The sequence below is a fragment of the Oryctolagus cuniculus genome, chromosome 2 (assembly GCF_964237555.1).
Source record: "Oryctolagus cuniculus chromosome 2, mOryCun1.1, whole genome shotgun sequence".
Taxonomy (NCBI): domain Eukaryota; kingdom Metazoa; phylum Chordata; class Mammalia; order Lagomorpha; family Leporidae; genus Oryctolagus; species Oryctolagus cuniculus.
In genome coordinates, this window is record NC_091433.1 from 41,155,271 (window position 1) to 41,176,870 (window position 21,600).

General features: G+C 41.4%; 1 protein-coding gene across 3 annotated transcripts in view; it reads right to left on the minus strand.

The window, feature by feature from the left end:
* The window catches only part of CNGA1 (cyclic nucleotide gated channel subunit alpha 1), a 50,352-nt gene that overhangs the window by 12,247 nt on the left and 16,505 nt on the right, over positions 1-21,600 (minus strand). For all 3 annotated transcript variants that reach the window (XM_070069644.1, XM_070069646.1, XM_008248606.4), the window contains 3 exons: positions 4,044-4,164; positions 3,188-3,304; positions 2,190-2,252 (listed from right to left, as the gene is read on the minus strand). In XM_070069644.1, coding sequence (XP_069925745.1) covers positions 2,190-2,252; positions 3,188-3,304; positions 4,044-4,150 — 287 coding nt within the window. In that variant the 5' untranslated portion in view covers positions 4,151-4,164. The remainder of the gene's footprint in view (positions 1-2,189; positions 2,253-3,187; positions 3,305-4,043; positions 4,165-21,600) is intronic.

Consider the following 21,600-nt stretch of genomic DNA (forward strand, 5'->3'; position numbering starts at 1 on the left):
TGCTTCCAAAATGACAATGTATAAAAAAAGTTACTTAAAATTTAAATGTCTTGACCTCATTTATGTTTATGCTTGAATAAAAGCATCATGAATTTCAAGAAGATGCTAATCAATCTTTTCTTGAGATTTTCAAATTTTCCTGAGTAGTCAAAAAGCTCTGTAGTAATATAGTAGAATCCTAATTCCCATTATTAGAATCATTCACTAGATTTAAGACCACCTTTTTCTATGTACAATTTCCTCTTGGGAAGAGATTATGTGGTTAGAGGCTTTTTCTACAATTTTCTACAATTAGCTTTCTCTTTCAGAAGAATGGAGTCTGGAGTCAGACAGACCTAGGGCCACAATTTGTTATCCTTGTCAGCTAAGAGTTCTCAGGAAAAATTCATTATTCGGGGGTGAATGAACAGTCTGTCTCACTGCCACTAGGCTAGTCAGAGAAGGCTGTTAAAGAGAGACAGTCACAGATCTGAACCTAGGCCTCTAAATAGGGGTAAAAGTTGAGAAGAGGCAGGTTATTAAACGGAGGGATATTCTGAGTGCAAATGGAATTAGTGCGTAAGAATGACCCTGCAGAATTGGAAATCTAATGTTGAGAGGAGGGAGATAAGCCTGGGGAGGGAGATGGGGCTTGGTGTCGAGTTCCTGGAGGAGGTCTTTCCACACCAGGTGAGTTTTCTAAATGAAGAAAGTAAAGCTGAGTGATGCCCTGTGTGGATCCGGCAGAGCACAGGACCCAGGCACTCATTCCCTACCTGCCAGGAGTGTGCTTGCTGACAGCGAATAGCTGTCCCTCTCCCTTGGCTGGCCTTGGCTTATAGAAACCACCTCACTCACGTTTATGCCCCCACTTTCTAGGGCCAGCCCTTAGCCAATGACTGTGCATGGGCACAAAGGCCCAGCCCTGTTACCTATTTATGGGAAAACTCCAAACGCTGTCCTATAAGTTCTGAAGCTCAACATTGGATATCAGTTCTATTCCCTACCCAATCCTGCCCCTCCACCCACCCAGCTCCTTCCTAGAAATTGTTCCTGAGAGCATGCTCAATAAACCTCTGCACACAGACCTCTACCTCAGAGACAGTCTCCCTGGGAACTTGAATTAGAAAGCATTGGCTCAGACCAACCTCTCTCAAGTTTTTTTGTGGGAGCAGGGCTGGGGTAGGGACTAGGATTTTAATTATATTTTAATTTTGAATTAGTTTTTAACAGATTCAATTTCCTTTGCAGATACAATTCTAAGAATATAATGATATTTCCTTCCTACCTCCTCCTTTTCTACCCTCTTTCCCTCCCACCCTTATTCCTTTGCCTTTTTTTAAAGTTTTTGAGATAACATATTTTACATTACAGTAAAAAGGCATAATCCTTTAATGAAAAAGAAGCTTAACAAATAAAAAGCAAAAAGTCCCGTTTAGTGGAAAATAGAAAGTGACTATAAATAATAATTAAATAGAAAAATGACCACTTGATCCATATATAGTAATTTTTAAAGTATAATTAAAACTATAGTAGTACAATATTCTTTTTTTTTTTTCTTTTTGACAGACAGAGTTAGACAGAGAGAGAGAGAAACAGACAGACAGACAGAGAGACAGAGAGAAAGGTCTTCCTTTGCCATCGATTTACCCTCCAATGGCCGCCGCAGCCGGCGCGCCGCGCTGATCCGAAGCCAGGAGCCATGTGCTTCTCCTGGTCCCCCATGCGGGTGCAGGACCCAAGCACTTGGGCCATCCTCCACTGCCTTCCCGGGCCACAGCAGAGAGCTGGCCTGGAAGAGGGGCAACCGGGACAGAATCCGGTGCCCCGACCGGGACTAGAACCCGGTGTGCCGGCGCCGCAGGTGGAGGATTAGCCTATTGAGCCGCTGTGCCGGCCTTAACAAAGGTACTTTTAATATGGGTAGCCGCATTGTTCATCTATAAATAACCAAACAACAAAATAACAGAATATCATTGCCACTGAGTTTACCAAATGTGAGGGTACTTCAAACCATTCCTGGAAAATGGAATCAAACGATAAGTTTATCTTGGGACAAACATTTTGAAATCCATTTATATATTTTTTATAATATGCATTTTCCATTTTTTGAAAACCCGTCTAATCTGTTCCATAACAAGTTTATCCAACCTTTTTACTGGATTTCTTTAAAAAGTAAAGCTTTGGCTTTCTGTACTACATATACTTACTGGTCCTTGTTACTGCTGTTGTTAATGTTGAAAAGTGCCATGGTACCCGGCAAGTACTGCTGCCTGGGAACGAAAAACACCGCGTGAAATCACAACAGTCACAAGCTGCAGAATGTCCCTGGCAGTCTGAACAAATTCTTTTCGGCCTCATTACTAATGATTGCCCAGATGATTTTTGAAAATACAGATTCCCCCGTGAATCCTGAATTGCCAAATAAAGTACCTTAAACCAAAGTGGTTAGTAAATACCTATTGATTAAGGTTCACATTTAGCTTCCTCTTTAGCCTTGACGGAAGCAACCTGGGTATGCTAACTCCTACCCAGAGACTTAACACTGTCAGGGAGGATAAGAAAGAAGACAAGAGAAGATGAATAAAAATAGCAGGAAGGCAGGAGGTGGCTGGTGAGAAGAAAAAAAAAAGCAGGGGGATGGGGGAGGGGACGGGGAAGTAAATAAATAAACCAAAAGTGACTGTGTCCCATAGGACAGGAGCCTGTGACCCACACCTGTGCCACACTCCTGCACACCCTCAGAGCCCCACGTCTGAAGTTTCCATAACCGCTTTTTTTTCCTGCTAAGGATTGACAGCACTTCTCTTCCAGCTACTCATCCTAGCGCTCTATTTCCTGGAAGTAGGGTCAAATGGGATCAGAGCTTCAGAGAATAATTGCCTCAGGACCCAGAAAGAAGAATCAGACAGGAGCAGGGAAGAAGAGGAGCTGGGCCATAAATGTCCTAAAGGACAGACACAGGTCTCCAGGAAAATGATCAGCGAGAGTGGGTATGACTTGGAACCCCAAGCCCATGAATAAACTCCAGGCAGAGGCAGTGTCCCAGGAGAGGGAATGAGTCAGGAACACGGGAAGCAAGCTATCCCCAAGACTGCATAGTGCAGAATAGCAGGAGCACTTACCAGCCCACACTGTGGACGGAGAAGACCTAGCACCTAAGCAACTGTTTAAAAACAGGTTCTGAGGGATAGAGGGCACCGCTCACCTCTGCGGTGGTCCTTCCCTTCTGTGTGAGTTATCTCCAAAGGAACCCCTTGTGTGCAGGCTTTCATTTTCTGACTCTTCAGATACAGAGGCACTGTCATCATCTTCAGAAAAGGAGCTACAGTCCAATAGGAGGCAAGGATGAATTAGATCTCATTGTGGAGGAGTAGCCTTGTTCACTAGGGCCGCCACTGCCTCATCTCTCTTCTTTCCCTCTCAGACTAACCCATTCAACAATTCTTAATTACAGTAAGTTGAGAACTGTACAGAACGCATAGAATTATATAGAACACAAGCACATTTGAGTAAAACACGTTTAACCAAGAAACTATTTTCTAGGACTGCCACTTTCTTATCGGTTGGTGTTAATATTTACCAAACAGAAGATGTAATATCTGGGTTTTTAAGTTGTATTACAGAGTTGTATAAAGGAACTTACTGCCTAACAAATATTTCCTTCCATTAAAAAGAAATTCAACCACATTTACACATATCCTATCTATTTATAGGGTAACCACTTTAAATTACATTTTTAATTTTTAGCATAGCATTTCGTAGCCTATGGACTTTTTCACATTTGTCTATCACGATGTCACCCCTTTAGGTCTGAAATGTCCCATGAAGAATGGCCCTGCCAGCAACTGAAGAAGTATTTGGCAAGGGTGCCCAGGAGGTACTTCCAAAACAATGACAATAGTAATATTACATCCATTTGTTAGAACAGTTATGCTGTTCCAAAGTAAACATCAACTCACTCAAACTCATTGCAAAGTCCAAGAATATAAATCATGAAGTTAAATTGAAATTAAGCCCAGTTAATGGAACAACTCTGGCCAGCACTACAAACAAAGATTTACCTGCATGCTCCATTTTCCATCCTTCTTATTTCCTTTTCAATATCTGGAGCAATCACATTGGGAATGTTTATAAAGGTGCGCCGTGTATTGATAATATTTGGCTTCATGGTTAGTTTAGTATCTGAGAAGAAAGCAGCCTTATTAATGGAAAGTTTAATTTTATTACATATATCATCAAAGTTTCACTCTAACATTCTTCTCAACCCGTGATAACACTCAATTCCAGTCACACACAGAAATTACTCTTTGGTAGAATAAGATATGAGACACATACAAATTAAAAATAAATATTAAAAAAAATGGAAATGGAGGGTGGCCATTTGGCTTAGCAGCAAAGATGGCGCCTGGGAAGACTGTATCCCCATTATCAGAATGCCTGGGCTCCATTTTTGGTCTTGGCTCCTGACTCCAGCTTCTCACCAATGCAGACCCTGGGAGGCTGCAATGATTCCTGGAGCCTGCAATTATTCGACTGACTGGGTCTCTGCTGCTTCTGACTTTGGCTCTGGCCCATTGTATGTATCTGAAGAGTAAACCAGCAAATGGAAGTATATGGGAGTGTTCTCTTTCTCTCTCTAATAAATAAAAACCAAGATAAAATGGGATGGTGTGTTCTAGTTAAACAGAAAATTGGAAAGTCACATAAAGAAATTTTCATTCTTGGGCTATGCCATGAAAACAGGTTATTACTAAGGCATAAAATGATGTCTTGGCTGCAGCTCTCTGGACCATGCTGTGTCACACTTCAGTGCCTCTGCTTGTGCACTCCTTTAGGATGGAAAACACATCTCCCCTGAGTCCAAACAGGTGCCACCTATCATTCAAGTCTAAGCCACTGACTCCACATCCTTGATCAAACTTCCTTCTCTATTCTCTACTCTGCCACTGAATTGTGAGCATTTCACAATTACATTTCCCTATGCTAAATTGCTGTGTATTCTGTCTTTACAACGAGGCAACAACCTTTTCTAGGGTGAAGGTTATTGTAACCATAGTAGATTTCCAGCACATAATAGGTCCTCAAGAAATGTGTACTGAGTGAAAAAAACTTGTTCTTATGTTTTAAAAACTGCACTCACATGGATTTTCATCAGAAGTTATGAAAAGTCATTGAATTTACAATGATTTTGAAATGCTTCTTAAGGTGGTAGGTATATTGGATTGGCCCACAAAATCCTTCATTCTCTCCTTCTAACATGATTTTAGGATCTGCAAAAACTGGAAGAGCTCAAAATCCTTCATTTCTCAGACTCCTTTTCAGCTGAGATTCTTGTTGTCACTTAGATTCAGTCAATCGAATGCACTTGTACAAGAGTTAGAAAGTGGAAGTGAGGTGAAGATAACAGTTCTTCCAACAAGAACAGGCGGGAACACATTAAATTTTCTGAGAGAGCAATCCCTGCTCAGTTACTGCCTTTTGGGCGCCGAAGGCAAGGCATCCTGTATCTCCTGGAATGAATCTGCTCTCAGGTACAGTGGGGAGGAATTCCTGATCCCTGGCTCCCAGTTAAGGTAATGCATTCATGAATGAACAGTTCTAGTGTGAGCTTCCTCACTGCCCAAATTCCAGGCTGTGAAAGAAAAGGAAACTTTCATGAGGGCCAGTGCTAGTATAGCGTTCTGGGATCGTACCTGGCCCTGAGCCTGTCAGCCCTAATCTTCCAATGCCTGCTAGTTCCTGGTTCCCAAAATTAAACCTCTTGCTATGTAGAAGAGCCAGTTTCTGTTAATGAAGAGGTTCTTTTCCTTATTTTCAGTGCATGGGACACTGCAGAACATAGAAAATGATGATCAACAGGAGAAAAAGGAAGGGAAGAGAAACGTGAGAGGAGAAAAAGAAAAGGGAAAGAGGGTGGCAGAGCACGTTACGCAGACTTCTTGTTATTGGTGGCAGTATTGTTGTCTGGTGTTCTTTCTTTTTTTACTGGCATTTAAAGATCCATGTATAATAAATTCCAGAATTTACTACAAATGTTTACATTAGTTTAACTTTTCAAGACAATGACAATATTGCTTATTTAACTATATTCATGAATTTGTTGCTGAAGAGAGTGGAAATCACTGTTATGCATGCCCCAACTCATAAGCACTAGCGGAAATTTAAAAAAAAGATAAGTTAAACAATGAATGACACAGAAAAATCTTTGGGATATTTTAGGAACCTCTCACCAGATGTAGAACTGACCTGTCTAGATATAAATAATACTAAAGTTTCTCAAAATTTAAAAACTTCAATTAGCTTTGGCCATTCCCTTATGCTGTGAACATGGATAGCTTATCAGGCAGATGTGTTTGTGGTTTGTATGCACATCTTTGTTTAACCATTACTTTGTTCATGATCCCTTTACAAGGAATTTCTGACCTGCTTTTTTCTTCCAGGGAAAGTCGTATTTGTCCTTCAAAAATCAGCTCATATATCACCTCTGTGAAGACTCCAGTGATTAGTAGGGCAAAAGAATTTATCAAACTTTGCTTTGTGTTCCCATAGTTCTATGTCTACTTCTTTACACACTGGTCAACACATAGACAGTGACAGCATTGGATCAAGCTCCTGACTCCAGCCTCCCACCAGTACAGACCCTGCAAGGCAGCAGGTAATGGCTCAAGCAATTGGGTTCCTGCTACCCACATGGGAGACTTGAATTGTGTGCTCAGTTCTTGAGTCCATTTTCTGTGAGATTTATATTGATTGCTTAAAAAGAAATTTATAACATAAAAAAGAAATTGCCTGTAAAGAAGATGGTATGCAGTCAATCAATAAATAAATGAAACGTGAAGATTTTAAGAAAGATCCAGAAGCTAGAGAGAATGAGCAGTATACAGGTTACTAGGAAGAGGTAGGGGCAACCATGAGTGCTGACACCTGACAGCCTGTGCTGCCTCCTCACAAAACCTGTCTTTCCTAATGAAAGACTAAGGGAATACAGATAGAAAAGATAAAGAAATGAGAAATCAGGCTGGCACCATAGCTCAATAGGCTAATCCTCCGCCTGTGGCGCTGGCACACCGGGTTCTAGTCCCGGTCGGGGCGCTGGATTCTGTCCCAGTTGCCCCTCTTCCAGGCCAGCTCTCTGCTGTGGCCCGGGAGTGCAGTGGAGGATAGCCCAAGTGCTTGGGCCCTGCACCCGCATGGGAGACCAGAAGGAAGCACTGGCTCCTGGCTTCTGATCAGTGCAGTGCCCGCCATAGCAGCCATTTGGGGGGTGACCCAACAGAAGGAAGACCTTTCTCTCTGGCTCTCTCTCTGTCACTGTCCACTCTGCCTGTCAAAAAATAAATAAAAGAGAAATCAGCAACAACAGTTAATGACTCACACTCATCAGGGAGTAGTTGTCCTACGAAGAAAATTTCAGATTCAATTACTTCCATACTCCACTTTGGGAATTTGAGAATACTGTGGTTTGAGTGTTCATATAAGGAAAACTCTAATTTTAAATAGACTTTGCGAAAAGAAAAGCAAATCTCCATCCCTACTTCACATCAACGCAAAAATCAACCCCAGATGGACCCTAAACTCAAAGCAAAAATAACAAACTATGTTAAATCTGTTAAAAAAAAATTAAAAATTAAAAATTTAAAAAGCAGTGGTACAGTCGTAAAGGTATAAAATATTTTTAAGAATAAACAAAAATATAATGTTTTGTAAGGGAACAGTTTATTCAGGGAATCTTGGATGGTTTGCTATGAAATCATTGGTGAGCTATAAAATGACACATGTAGGTAGAAAAAAATCACGAAACACCTACAAGAAAACATGAGTGAATATCCTCATGTGCTTGGAGCAGGAAAGATGTCTTACAGAGGGCAGAGAAAAGGCTCTAAGTCCAAAAAGTTTGGGTGAATTGGATATCATCAAAATTCTAAATTTTTTAATATCAAAAAATAAGAAAATATAGAGGTAGGTCACAGACAAGCATATTCACAGCAAATTTATCTGGCAAGACTTATATGCAGACCATACTAGCTATTTATATAAATCAACAAGGAAAAGAGAAACAATCCAATAAATGTGGACCAAAAAATTCTTCGTAAAATATGCAAAAGTAGTCAATAAGTATAAGGAAATGCACCTAATACCACTAGTCATAATTTTTTTATAGACGATAAAAATTATAAACAGAATGAGATGCCATTTGACACCCAGTACAAGTTCAGGACCGACAGCTCTTAATGGTGGAAGTGAAGATCCTACAACTTCTTTGTCAAACTGTTTGGCAATTCCCTAAAAAGACAAACACACACCTGCTCTAGTAATGATTCCACTAGAGGTATTTATTCAATAAAATTAAATCATATATACAAAACACACTTGTACAATAATCCTCTTGACAGCTATATTCACAGAAGATCCACACTGGAAGCAATGCATGTTTCCTCAATAGGACAAGGAGAAACAGGCTGGTTTCCACAGTGAAATGCTTCTCAGCGGTAAGTAGAAATGAACTCCTGGTGCCTAAAACAACGTGGGTGAATCTCAGAAACACCCCGACGTGAAAGAGGCTGGATACTAGAGAACATGCTGTATGATTTCATTTATACAAAACTCGAGAATATACAAATAACTCTTTGGTGGCAGAAATCAAAGTAGCAGATGTCTAAGGGGAATGAGATTTAACTACAATCGGGCAGGTGAGAATTGTCTGGAATGAATGTGGAAGGATTACATGAGTGATCAAAAGTCACCAAAGTGTACCCTTAATATATGTGGTTTTCTGTACTTATGCAATTTTTACTTCAACTTTTTAAATGCAAAAATTAAATAGAATTTCAAGTATAAAAACTGGCCGGTATTGTGGCGTAGCTAGTTAAGCCATTGCCTGTGAGACCGACATCCTATATGGCAGGTTGAGTCCCAGCTACTCCACTTCCCATCCAGCTCCCTGCTGATGGTACTGGGAAAGTAGCAGAAGATAGTTCAAATGCTTTGGTGCCTGCACCCATGTGGGAGACCAGAGGAAGTTGGGCCTGACCCAGCCCCAGCCGTTGAGGCCATCTGGGGAGTGAACCAGCAGATGGAAAATTTGTCTCCCTTTCTATCTATAACTATGTCTTTCAAATAAATAATTTAAAAATTAGCACCCAGAAGAAATTAGAAGTTTAAAAATTAAGTATATGTAATACGATGACATTATTCTTTAATGTTATAACAAAAGTAACAATTTACCGAGTTCTTACTGTGTGCCAGGCATGAAACTTCCTATAATACTCACTATGAACTGTGAAGTATTATTCTCTGGTTCTCACAGTAGGAAACCTAAAATTCAGGAATGGCTTAATTTGTCAGAAACATATAGCCAGAAAGTACAACAAATAAATTTTCCATGTGAGCCACATACATGGTACCCAAAATCTATGCTTTTAACAACCATGTTACATTGATTCTGAATTTCTCAAAAACCTTTTGCACTGAGACACAAAAAATGTATTTAAATTTTAATAGTATAATCTTTATAATCTTAGTATATTATTTCTTTTTATTTTATTTATTTTGAATGGTAGAGAGGCGAAGAGAGAGAGAGAGAGAGAGAGAGAGAGAGAGAGAGGGAGAGAGAGAGAGAGAAAGATCTTCCATTCTCTGGTTCACTTCCCAAATTCCTGCAGCAGCTGAGGCCAGTCCAGGCCAAAGCCAGGTGCCCAGAAGTCAATGTGGGTTTTCTATGTGAGTAGTAGGGACCCAGGTAATCGAGCCATCACTGCTATTTCCCAAAGGGGGCATTAGCAGGAAGCTGGAATCGGAAACAGAGCCAGGACTCCAACCAGTGCTCTCCAATATGGAATACATACATCCCAAGCAACATCTTAACTGCTATGCCAAACACCCATCCCAGTATTCTTTTTCAATAACTTTTTAAATTTGAGGACACTGAATCTCAATGAAAAGCAAAGACATATTCTCTCTCTCTCTCTCTCTCTCTCTCTCTCTCTCTCTCTCTCTCTCTCCACACACACACACACACATACACACACACAAACAATACTAATTTAAAATCAAGAGACTTTTTGGTGCTTTTTGGCTTAGCTCCCAAGATATGAAGGCTTCTACAGGGTAGAATCATGGACCTAGAAGTCCATCACTTCAAAAGTCACTGTAACCAACCTCCCACCCAAGTCAGGAATGCCTCTGTGGCATTCCTGATAAGTTTTCACCTAATGTCTCTTTGAACATTTCTGGTTATGGAAATCTGCCTTAGGAGCAACTCACTCCATTACTGGGTGGGCAGCTTTGTTCCAGGAGATTCTTCTCACTTTCCTGAATGACATTTGCTTTGCACACTGCTGTGAGGACTGAATGAGCAAACTGCTTAGCATTATGCCTAGCACACAGCAAGAGCCAGGAAAGGGTCACTTTTTTCATAGGTTTAATGACTATAATCAATAAACACATCACAGTAGCAAATACTGTTGAGTTACAGGGAACTGCCTGTGACTCCAACCACTTGAACTTGCCCTAAGGGATTCAAGAGCAGGAATGCCCTCATCTGTCCTCAGAACTTTTCATGTCCATTCACAGGACTTTAACTTAAATGAAAGAAAGATGTGGGAAACCCGTGTAAAACATACCTAACTCTTAAAGGTAAAATCATGATTTAATAAAATGTTAAACTTCAAGTGGATAACATAGGTAATGCTTTTTATCTCACCCCAGAATTCAACAATAACTAGCAAGCTTTAGCAATAAATAGTAAATAGAGAATTTTTGTTGTGCTTCCTAATGAAAATGTTGCCCATATTTCCTTTATAATTTTTAAAAAGCTTCTACTATAGACTCTGTTTTTTATAAATTCTAGGTGCTTTCTATTGGTGTTCCTATTATTACAAAATTTTTCCCTTGACATATTGTAACTCGTGTCTTTGCTATATCAGAAAATTATTATATTCAAACCAGTTTCCTTATTGACCTTTACAAAAATTATTCCTAATCATTTTCCTTTAAATTGTTTTCAGCAATGTACTAATATTATGCAAAACAGATTCTTTTTAAAACTGTTTATTTTTATTTATTTGAAAGGCAGAGTGGCCGGCGCCGCGGCTCAGTAGGCTAATCCTCCGCCTTGCAGTGCTGGCACACTGGGTTCTAGTCCTGGTCGGGGCGCCAGATTCTGTCCCGGTTGCCCCTCTTCCAGGCCAGCTCTCTGCTGTGGCCCAGGAGTGCAGTGGAGGATGGCCCAAGTGCTTGGGTCCTGCACCCCATGGGAGACCAGGAGAAGCACCTGGCTCCTGCCTTCGGATAGGCGTGGTGCACTGGCCGCAGTGCGCCGGCCGCGGCAGCCATTGGAGGGTGAACCAAAGGCAAAGGAAGACCTTTCTCTCTGTCTCTCTCTCTCGCTGTCCACTCTGCCTGTCAAAAAAAAAAAAAAAAAAAAAAGAAAGAAAGAAAGAAAAAGAAAAAAAGAAAGAAAGGCAGAGTGACAGAGAGATCTTCACAACAGCCAGGGCTGCACCAGGTGAAGCTTGGAGCCAGGAGCTCCACCACAGTGTCCCATGTGAGTGGCAGGGACTACAGTAGCTGAGCTATAACCTGCTGCCTACCAGGGTGCGCATTAGCAGGAAGCTAGATGGAAGCAGAGCCAGGACTCAAACCCAGGCAGTCTGATACGGGATGCAGGTGTCCTAGGTGGCAGCCAACCCCTTGCACCACAATGCCTGCTTCCTTTCTGAAAGAAGCATTTAGCTCTGATGCCTAATACCCTTCGTTAAACTTCTGGAAGATAATAAATAATACTGTTGATATCCTGCTGTTAAAAAGTATCTTAATAGGTATCTACTATGGTTCTTGGCCTTATGAGAGTGATTTAGAGTTTTACTCTTTTTTAAAAAATTTTTTATTTATTTATTTGAGAGGTAGAGTTACAGACAGTGAGAGTGAGAGTGAAGAGAGAGAGAGAGAGAGAGAAAGAGAAAGGTCTTCCATCCACTGTTTCACTCCCCAAATGGCTGCCAATGGCCAGAGCTGAGCCAATCCAAAGCCAATGAAGTATCAGTGGAGTGAAGTATTTTCTTGTTCTACTTAGTACCATTGGTTGAACTCTTTACTTAATACATAATTATTTTAAGGCATTTAAATCCAGTTGAAAATTGATCCCTATTAAAAGTAATTGTGGGAATAAGAGAGGGAGGAGATGTACAGTTTGGCACACATTCCCTCGGACTTACCCCTAAGGGTAAAGCTAAAAACTTGCCGTGGGACTCCAAATCCCATTAAGTTGGCAGGTACCAATGCCATCTTACTAGTTAAAGTGATCAGTTTAAGTGCATAACTGATCATAAAGATATGAATAAGTGTCAAAAGGATCACATTAATAAGACCACATGTCTGCTAATAATAATTGATAGAATTAAAAAGGAGAGAATGATCCAACATGGGAAGCAGGCCACACAGCAGACTCATGGAATGGCAAATACCCTAAATATCACCCTGGCCTCAGAATCAGCCCTTAAGGCATTCGAATCTGGCTAGAAAGCCCATGAGAGAATTTCAGGCATGGAAAACCAAGACACTGTGACAAAAAAAATGACCTACATGAAAGATCTAGGTGAGTGAGATTTCAGTGGAAAGAAGGGGCCATCAAAGAAAGAGGTACCTTTCTCTGAAGGGAGGTGAAAACTTCTACTTTGATTATGGCCTTGTCTAAGTAATGTCGGAGTTTGTGGATTCAAGAGGCTTCCATAGCCTTGGCAGCTCATGCCAAGAGCCTCGGATGATCACTGATGTCACAAATAAGAGTGTCAATTGTTAAATCAACCACAGGAGTCACTGTGCACTTGCTTCCCCATGTCCTCTGTCCTTAATGAGTTGTACTATGAGAATTAACAGTAAATCTTATCTTCAAACAGTACTTTATACTTTGTGTGTCCGTGTGGGTGAAAAATCTTGAAATCTTTACTTAATATAGAGTTGATCTTCTGTATATAAAGATAATTAAAAATGAATCTTAATGAAGAATGGGATGGGAGAGGGAGTAGGAAGTGGGACGGGAGTTGGGGGTGGGAGGGCAGATATGGGGGGAAGAATCACTATAATCTGAAAGCTGTACCTATGAAATTCATATTTATTAAATAAAAGCTTTCTAAAAAATGGTTGATAAAATATTATGGATCACTGATGTATCATTTAAATGGAATGTGAATCTTGAATACCTGCAAGCAGTATATTCTACTGACTGAAACCATGCTTTAGCTTGGATGCACATCATGACACTACTGCTTACTGAATCAACTCAACTGAGTTTTTCAGTATCATGGAAAGTCAGTTTTCATATCTGCAAACAAAATAATATCATCTCATTTAATTGGAAAAAACTGATGTACACATGGAAAAGACTAAAACTTGGGCCCATCTCTTAGAAAAATAAACTGAAAATAGAGCAAAGACCAAAATGTAAGACATGAAACTACTGAAAGAAAACAGGGAAAACGTTTCAAGGCATGATTTTTTGGATAATACCCAAAAAACCACAGGCAACTAAAGCAAAAATAGAGCTTTTGCATAACAAATAAAACACTCAACAGAGTGAAGAGACAACCTATAGAATGAGATAAAATATTTGAAAGTTATCTATCTAAAAAACAAGTAATACCCAGCATATAGGAACAATTCAAAAACTTAACAACAATAACAGAAACCAAATTTAAAAATGGTCAAATGATCTGGATAGACATCTCTCAAAAGAAGAAATACAAGTGACCAATAAATACATCAAAATGTGCTTAATATTATTGACCATCAGGGAAATGCAAATCAAAACCACAATGAGATATCACCTCACCCCAGTTGCAATGGCTATTTTTTTTAAAGATTTATTTATTTTTATTTGAAAGTCAGAGTTACAGAGAGAGAGGAAAGGCAGAGAGAGAGAGAGAGAGAGAGAGAGGTCTTCCATCCGATGGTTTACTCCCCAATTGGCCACAATGGCCAGAGCTGCACCGATCCAAAGCCAGGAGCTGGGAGCTTCTTAAAGGTCTCTCACATGGGTGCAGGGGCCCAAGAACTTGGGCCATCTTCTACTGCTTTCCCAGGCCATAGCAGAGAGCTGGATTGGAAGTGGAGCAGCTTGGTCTGGAACTGGCATCCATATGGGATGCCGGTGCTTCAAGCCAGGGCATTAACTCACTGCGCCACAGCGCTGGCCCCAGAATGGCTAATTTTCAAACAGACAAAAATACTGGGTAAGTGTTGGATCTAGAAGTTAAGTAATCACTTGGGATGCTTGCATCCCATGTTAGACTGCTTGGGTTCAAGCCCCGATTCCAGCTTCCTGCTAACATACAGCATGACAGGCAGCAGATGATGACTCAAGTACTTGGGTCCCTGCCACCCATGTGGGAGACCTGGACTGCAAAACCAATTCCTGGCTCTGGCCCTGACCCAGCTGCAGCAGGGATTTGGGGAGTGAACTAGTGGATGGGAACTCACTTTATCTGTCTCTGTTTCTCTACCTCTCAAGTAAAATAAAAACAAATTTAAATTTTTATAGAGATAAAAATAACAAATGCTGATGAAGATGGGGAGAAAACTTACACACTATTGGGCGGAGAGAGGATATGTAACTGAGTGTAGCCATTGTAGAAAACAGTATTGAGATGCTCCAAAAAACTAAAACTACCATTTGAACTGACTATCTCATACCTGGGTATTCATTCAAGGGAAATGAAATCAGCATATCAAAGAAATACCTCCACTATCATATTTATCAAAGCATGATTCACAATAGCCAAGATACAGAATCATCCTAGATGACCATCAGTGGATGAACAGATCAAGAACATGTGGTTAAAGGTACTTCAAAGGGCTTGTGGAAAAATAAGATTGAAATGTAATGCATTTTCCATGAGATTCTTTTGAAGATCCATCATATATACATGGAATATCATTCAATCAGAGAAAAAGAATAAAATCCTCTCATTTGCAGCAAAATGGATGGAACTGGGGACATCGAAAAACAACTACTCACATAAAAATGTGTTCTCTCTCAAATGTGAAAACTAGGGGCCAGTGCTGTGGCATAGTAGGTAAAGCCATCGCCTGCAGTGCCAGCATCCCATATGGGCGCCAGTTCAAGTACCAGCTGCTCCACTTCTGATTCAGCTGTCTGCTACAGCCTGGGAAAGCAGTAGAAGATGGCCCAAGTCCTTGGGCCCCTGCACCCATGTGAGAGTCCCAGAAGAAGCTCCTGGCTCCTGCCTTCGGATCTGTCGCTCCCCCTCTTCGTGGAGGAACAACACAGGACCCTGCGCTGTTCTTTCGTCTGCTCGGCCCTTCCCGGGTTTGCTGCTGGTCCTTCCCGGGTTGGCTGCCGATCCCTCCAACCTCCGTGGAAGGGCGGCTCCCCCTGCCACTTTCCCCACTTCCACGGGGGAGCGGCACACCGCCAGCCGGCTCTCTCGGGGGCTGCTCAGATGTTCCTTCAGATAGATGTTCCTGGTGCATGTTCTCTCTCTCCTCCTTTATAGTCCTCCTCCATCAATCCCAACTCTGCTACCCACACACCGAGCACACTGCTCTCCTCCAATCAGGAGCAGGATCAGCTTCTGCAGGTCATCGCTCAAGTTGGCGAGAAGCAGCTGCGTAGAAGTTGTTTACTCCCTTCTCAGTGCCATATTGTGGGAGAGCAGATGCATAGAATAAGTCTTAATTCGAGTAACTTAGTCTAGTCCGAGTTGCTCCCCACACGGATCAGTGCAGCTCTGGTCATTGCGGCCAACTGGGGAGTGAACCAGTGAATGGAAGACCTCTCTCTCTCTGGCTTCTCTGTGTAACTCTGACTTTCAAATAAATAAGAAAATAAATCTTAAAAAAAAGTGAAAGCTTTCAAAAGATTATTTGAACATAGAACAGTGATAACTAGAGGCTGAAAGAACACAGAAAACAGGAGCTAGAAGGTGGCCGGATAAAAAGCACAAAACTAAGTTTGAAGGAATAAGTTACAGTGTTCTACAGCACAGCTTCCAACAGCCTACTGTGTATTTCATGAAAAACCAACATAAAGAAATGATAAGGAGATGGAGATGCTAATTACCCTGATTTGTTCAATAGATTCTGTATACATATGTTGAAATATTACAGTGTACCCCATAAATACATACAATTATTATATGTTAGCAAAAAATAATACAAATGAGTTTCTGTGCTTTTTGAAAAAGTAAAAATGGTCTTTATATCAAAGGGTAGAAATATATGACATGCACATACATGTACACACACAAACCCACATTTAAAATGTAGATGCTGTTCTTCAAATTTAGGGTGAATGAAAGCTCTGCAGCTTGTTTTAAATGCAGACTCCAGACTCTGTTCTCAGAATGAATGAGGTATGGTGGGGGCACATGAATCTACACTTTTACTGAGCACCATAAGTAAATCTGTGGCAAGAGGTTCCTGAATGACATTTAGAGAAACAGTACTCCAGGTTACTGGCCTTTGGTGCCTGTTAGTCTTCTCTGAATACCACAGTGGAAGGAATAAAATAATGGTCAGGAGAGGCTCCAAGGTTGCTGTCACCTCTCTGACCTATAACATTTCACACTAAAAATCTGAAATCTTTAAGCTCAATTTTTGCAAACAAAATTCACAAGCAGATATTATAACTTATAACATAAGCAACCTCATAACTTAAAATGAGAAATAGGGTTCTAGTTCTGGTCAGGGGGCCAGATTCTGTCCCGGTTGCCCCTCTTCCAGGCCAGCTCTCTGCTGTGGCCCGGGAGTGCAGTGGAGGATGGCCCAAGTCCTTGGGCCCTGCACCCCATGGGAGACCAGGAGAAGTACCTGGCTCCTGCCATCGGATCAGTGCGGTGCGCCGGCCACAGCGCGCCGGCCGCGGCGGCCATTGGAGGGTGAACCAACGGCAAAGGAAGACCTTTTTCTCTGTCTCTCTCCATCACTTTCCACTCTGCCTGTCCAAATAAATAAATAAATAAATAAATAAATAAAAATACACATGGCAAGTGAACAAAGTCTGCTGATTCAATAAAGTGAGTGTGTACCATGTGTAAAATCTTCTGCCAGGTAGATAAGGAACAATCCAAAGACAAATATGCCCCCCATAAAAGGCCTACAATTAGTAATGGGGAACAAGACAAGAGCACTAAACTGAACAAGTAGTTTAGAATTGACAAAAGAAATTAAAATAATTATTTATAAATGACAGCCATCCCTTCCCCAATTATATTTTGTTTCAAAATTAGTGAATATTTTTATGTCATATTATGAGAAAATTTTGATAGTTGGAACAGATGATATTTTGTAAATTTTAGAGAAAATTTAAAAGATAGTTTTTCTTTAAAAAAAAGCAAAAAGATCCTAGTTTAATGGGAATACATACAATGACTATAAACAACAATTGAATGGAATAATGATCATTTCAGCTATAAACAGTAAATATTTTTTTTTTTTTTTTTTTTTTTTTTTTTTATCTTTTTCTTTTATTTAATGAATATAAATTTCCAAAGTACGTCTCATGGGTTACAATGGCTTTCCCCCCCATACCGTCCCTCCCACCCACCACCCTCCCCTTTCCCACTCCCTCTCCCCTTCCATTCACATCAAGATTCATTTTCGATTATCTTAGTATACAGAAGATCAGCTTAGTATACCTTAAGTAAGGATTTCAACAGTTTGTTCCCACACAGAAACATAAAGTGAAAAATAATAGATGATTTTTTTTTAAATGATGATGAAATCAGATCAGACCTATTGTCATGTTTAATCCCAGTGAGAGTCAAGTTGGGAATTGATAGTTTCTTTTCTTTTTTTTTTTTTTTTAACAGAAGATCAGTTTAGTGTACATTAAGTAAAGATTTCAACAGTTTGCACCCCCATAGAAACACAAAGTGAAATATACTGTTTGAGTACTCGTTATAGCATTAAGCCTCAGTGTACAGCACATTAAGGACAGAGATCCTACATGAGGAGTAAGTGCACAGTGACTCCTGTTGTTGACTTTACAAATTTACACTCCTGTTTATGGCATCAGTAATCTCCCTATGCACCAGTCATGAGTTTCCAAGGCTATGGAAGCCCCTTGAGTTCTCCGACTCTTATCTTGTTTAGACAAGGTCATAGTCAAAGTGGAGGTTCTCTCCTCCCTTCAGAGAAAGGCACCTCCCTCTTTGAAGACCTAAACAGTAAATATTAAAATAATCATAGATCATTGAAACTACAGTAGTGTAACATTCTTAGTCATTGCTTTGACAAAGGTATAAAACTAAATTCTTACAAACTATATTTTCAGTAATACTGATACACACAGACATTTCCTTATTTTTCTTTTCTTTTTTTTTTTTTAATTTTAGCTCCCACATGCAAGGGAGAACAAAAAGCATGGTCTTTCAATCAGGATCCAGTTCGAAAAATGGCTTGGTTTAGCTCTACTAACACCTTTGTTACCAACTCAATAGAGGGAATGTAATACAAAGAATCAGTGGCAAAAGGGCTCCTAAAGAGAGGAAAGAACAGAAACCCAGAAATTAGCAATAGCAGAACAATCTACTGCTCCAAGAGAAGGAAGCATAGATGGAAGAGGCTGCTTATTAAACGCAAAGTCAGGGCTTCCTGGAGCACTCAGACCACAGTGAGAGGCTATCAGTTAGAAGGTGGAACCACCATGGGAGATGCCTCCCGTGCCAGAGAGTGAGGGGGACAGAGGCCCTGGCTTTACCCTTCTTGCCTCTATCTTCTCCCAGGGACTCCCATTGGCTGAATTTAAAGGGAAACCAGTTGGCAAGGGAGCCTGGAAAACACAGATGGCAGGATTAACACCGGATTAACACAGCAGGTAGGAGTGGGAATGGGTCTGACAGCAAATAGAAGATGAGGGGTATGAGTGGGTAGGATTTCTCAGGAGAAAATGCAGTAGGGAAAAATAAAAACCTTCCTCTCTGGGTTCATGGGAATTCATGAATAAAGGCATTTGGGTGGGAGGCAGGAAGCCCATCTGGAGAACAGAAGAAATTAATCTGGCTTAATTGCTTTACACGAAGAAGCAGTAAAAAACAGGTCTGTGGAAGTAAGAGCATTTTGTCAAAACAGGGACTCATTTTTCTTGCTACAGGAAATGAGATGTCCTAGAGGATTTCAAGGTAAGAGGACGACGTTATCCCAAGTGTACTTCAGGAAGGTTCATGTGGTTGTGTGCAGGAGACGGTGGAACAGATGCCCCAGGAGCACGTGTTAGGGAGCCTCAGGTTGGCCCTTAGTGTTGCTCATGACCCCTCTTCCAATATCTACAGGAGCTGACCCAAGCCTCCTCTTAGTCTCAGACCTCACTCCCATCTCTTTCACCAGGAGACACACCCTGCTTTACTAAGCTTTAGCCACACTAGTCCCTTCCTTGAGAAAAATTTCAGGAGAAATGAACCAAGTACCCTCACAGCACCTAGTGAAGTGACTTGCACAGAGAAGAAACACAGAGGAAAGTTCCTGATCTGATTTGGAGACTGGAAGAAGAGTCAGTCATTTGGAAACCAAACTCAAACAAAAGGGCATGCATTTGGCATAGTGGTTACAACACTACTTGGGATGCCCACATCCCATATTGGAGGGCCTGGTTCAAGTCCTGGCTCCTCCACTTCTCATCCAGCTTCTTGCTAATGAGCACACTGACAGGCATCAGGAAATTGTTCAAATAACTGGCCTCCCCATGGGAGATCAAGACGGAGTTCCCAGCTCCTAGTTTTGCCTTGGCTCAACCTCAGCAGTTACAGGCATCTGGGGATTGAATCATTGTATGAAATATCTCTGTGTCTGTCTTTCCTTTCCTCTCCTCCCCTGTCCCCTCCCTCCCTTCCTTGCTCTCTCTCTCGCGCTCTCTCTCCTCTCTCTCTCTTTCTCTCTCTCTCTCCCTGCCTTTCAAATAAAAAATATATTTTAAATAAAGAAAGTTTGTTTTAAAACAAGCAAATAAAAACAGTCAAGAAAACTGCTTGGTGACTCCCATCCTACTATCCTTCTCTCCTTGCATTTTCCCTCCTCTTCATCACCAAAACTATTTATCAACACCTACTAGGAAATGTTTGATGCCTTGAAAACAAAAATAAACAAACATGCTTTCTAGAAACTCATACTATAGTAATGAAGCAATAAAAAAAAAGATATGTAATAGTTAACCTCTTTCGAAGGAGGTTCTCAATCAAGATCCCAATTAAAAACAGAAGCACATGTAAAACTGGGTAATTCCAGAAGAGGCTGTTTCCAAAAAGGCAACATATTTACAAAATGTGAGTAGAAGGGAACCTCAAAGGCTCGTGCATTGGCCTGAGGTTGGACGTAGCTAAGCTGTTACCACCAATAACCTCTGAGAGTAAGAGCTGTAGGCGTCACATCCCTGGAAGGAAAGGGAGCCAAGTAATAACTACCTACGAAGTACAGTGACTTAATGCTGAAGGACACAGCCAGCCCAAGACAGGCCCACAGGAAGGACACAGCAGCTGGAGCACCCAATACCCTTGACCTCACCCTCACACAGGCATGCTGAGCTCCTGCTGGGATTCTACACTGAATGGCCCCAGCGGACACGGCCATAAAACGCAGCTGTCATCTCCCAAGAGCACAGTGAAAAGGGGTAGAAAGGGATCCAGAGAGGGCAAAAGGCCGGGATCCAGCCTTCAGATGTGGGTCAGAGCCAGGGGTGCTCTGTGAGCCGAGATGAGACACATCTAATCCCTGCAGGGAATTTGAGATTAAGCTTCCTGAAAAGGCAAAGCTAGCACAATCTTCACACAGAGCAGATACTTATCCAACCTCACTGTGGATGTGAAACAGGATTCAAGGTAGAAGTAGTTGCAGGTGCAAAGAGGGTCACATCTGAGAGAGCAAGGTGCCTCTGGGTAGCCCCAGTTGATCAGATGGTAAAAGAGTAGGTTTTTGGGAGTAAATGGCAAGAAAAGAGGTGGGGAGGAAGGCAGAGATTAATCACTGGGGTACTGAATTTATGTCATCCAAAAGAAAAGAAAAAGATTGAAGAATTTTAATTGCAGTATCGCCCATTTTCCAATGCAGTGAGAACTTAGGGAGAGAGGCACAGGTATGCAGCAGCCACCAGGGGCAACAGGAGAGAGCACACAGGAAACTGTGCAAGGGTTGCAAGGCATCAGTGGAGCCCAAGTGATGTACCAGGCACACCCTGCTGTGAGCCTGAGTGGTTTAGGTGAGAAAGAGCCTGCCCCAAAAGCAGGTATTTGGAAGGGTTCAGCATTGCTCAGCAGTGCTGACACTGAGGAGAGGCACAGCAGCTGGGATGAAAGGGCAAGGGGGTGCGGGAGATAAGGAGACGGTGAGAGCCTCAAAGGCAAATGACACGTTCTAGGTCACAGGGAGAAGGGAAGGCTGAAAAACAAGAACATAGTGGGAAATTAAAGGTCCAGGGGACAAACAGCTCAAGAAGCTTGAAGAACTGGTCTAGTGGGTGAGTAAGTGCCAGAAGCAGTCGGGGATGAGATGCTGCAGTGAAGGTCATGATCACATGGGTAAAGCATCTCTGAGCCACAAAATCAGGCGATCACAATGGAAAGTAAGAGACGATTGCCAGAGTGGAGCAAGACGAGAATTTCCAAGGCTGAG